Source organism: Babesia bigemina, scaffold Bbigscaff_77708 (assembly GCF_000981445.1).
Source record: "Babesia bigemina genome assembly Bbig001, scaffold Bbigscaff_77708".
Lineage (NCBI taxonomy): Eukaryota > Apicomplexa > Aconoidasida > Piroplasmida > Babesiidae > Babesia > Babesia bigemina.
Window position 1 is genome coordinate 1 of NW_012237378.1, and position 1,549 is coordinate 1,549.

General features: G+C 40.9%; 1 protein-coding gene across 1 annotated transcript; it reads right to left on the reverse strand.

Annotated features, from left to right (window-relative positions):
• On the reverse strand, positions 1–1,236 carry BBBOND_0006560 (hypothetical protein, conserved; the record flags this gene model as incomplete). Its single annotated transcript, XM_012915481.1, has 1 exon — positions 1–1,236. A coding segment is annotated over one exon (1,236 nt), but the record flags the coding sequence as incomplete, so codon positions are not given.
• Positions 1,237–1,549: the final 313 nt, after the last annotated feature.

Genomic DNA, 1,549 nt, shown 5'->3' on the forward strand with positions numbered 1-1,549 from the left:
GTGGATATCGGAGCCTTCGGTGTTCTGTACTTTAGTGACGCCGGTGATAACTAATTGCAGTCTTTCGTTAATAGTATCTCTGATGTGTTTTATCACATTTTGCGTTGCCTTCAATTGACCATTTGAACGAAAATAGCTTTTAGTCACGTTAGTATGCGCATATGCATCAATCGACGAATATACTGGTTCTCCGGATTTGAAAACGTCTTCCAACCATTGTTCAACCTTTGCCTTGAAACTTTCTCCTTCAAACGTTTTGGCATAATCCTTGACTTTCTTTTCGATATTACCGAGATTGCTTGCTTGTTCACTCTCTACGTATATTCCGTCAACAAGCTTACGAATGTGCGCCTGCAACGCCTCCCATTTATTCTCTATACTTTCCTCATTCGTCTCAGTTGTTCCGTTTTTTTGAACACCTTTGCGTATCGCATCAAACTCTTCATGAGCAAAAGCTGCCAAATTGCTCATTGCCAACGTGTTGGATTTTAAATTTCTATGAATTTCCTCAACCGCATTCCTAATGGTATCGAAATAAAACGTTATGTACGATTTGTAATCTACGTCCAATCTGCCAGCCTGCTTCAACGCTTCTTCCAGGAGCCCATTTATTATTTTAAAACGATCTTTCCTTGTTTTATTAAGCTCATGAATTCCGTCTAATATCATCGTGAATTTCTGCTCTAACATATATTTGACGTTCTCACTCTGTCTATTTATGTCGTTCTGAAGACGTTTCTTTTGCTTACGTAACTCATCGTCCACCCTCTTTGCCTGCTCCGCAAATTTTGCGCCGAATGCAGTATTTTTTAAAACATGTACTGCCCCTGCAATCTGATTCATTTCGCGTGTTATTTTCATTTTTAATGCGATGTCTAAGGTATCAACATCGTTTTCAATTTCAGTGACCGTTGATGATATACCGTCAACAGTCGACTGCCAGCGCTGCAACTGTTTTTCTAGGTTTTGAGTGGCATCTATTTCTGTTATTTTTGCGCTTATTTTATCGTCTCTCAAGGTTGCTAATTTAGAATTAACTGCCTCAGTCCGCTTATTCAACTCGGCAACATAGTCATGAAGTACACGCATCACATGGTCTATGCAAACACCAAATCCATAAACACCATTATGCATATTATCTAAAATTTTATTAAGGTCAAGTTCAGTTATCAAAGTGTATGTCTTAACGCTTGGATCATCTTTCACCGCACCAAGCACGCCACTCAAAAATCCCATCACCCCGTCACACAGCCTGTCCAAGTCAGAGTACACAATCCCAGTGCCGTCGTAGCCTTTGGTCTCAGAGTTGAAGCCGAGGAAAGTTTCGAGCCCAGAGCAGAGGTTATTAAGGATGTTATTAGGGGTGTTATTTGAGGTAATTTTAGGGTTCAAAATTTAGTCAAATTTCTTGTCAAGCTCCCTAGGCGACACATGGTCAGGGCAGTGGCAAGAGGTGGAAGAGGGGAAGTGAAGGGTGACAAGGCACAAGTTATTGCTATGGCTAATGGAGGTCATAGCGGTATTATGGCGAGGTGATTCGAGCGATGTA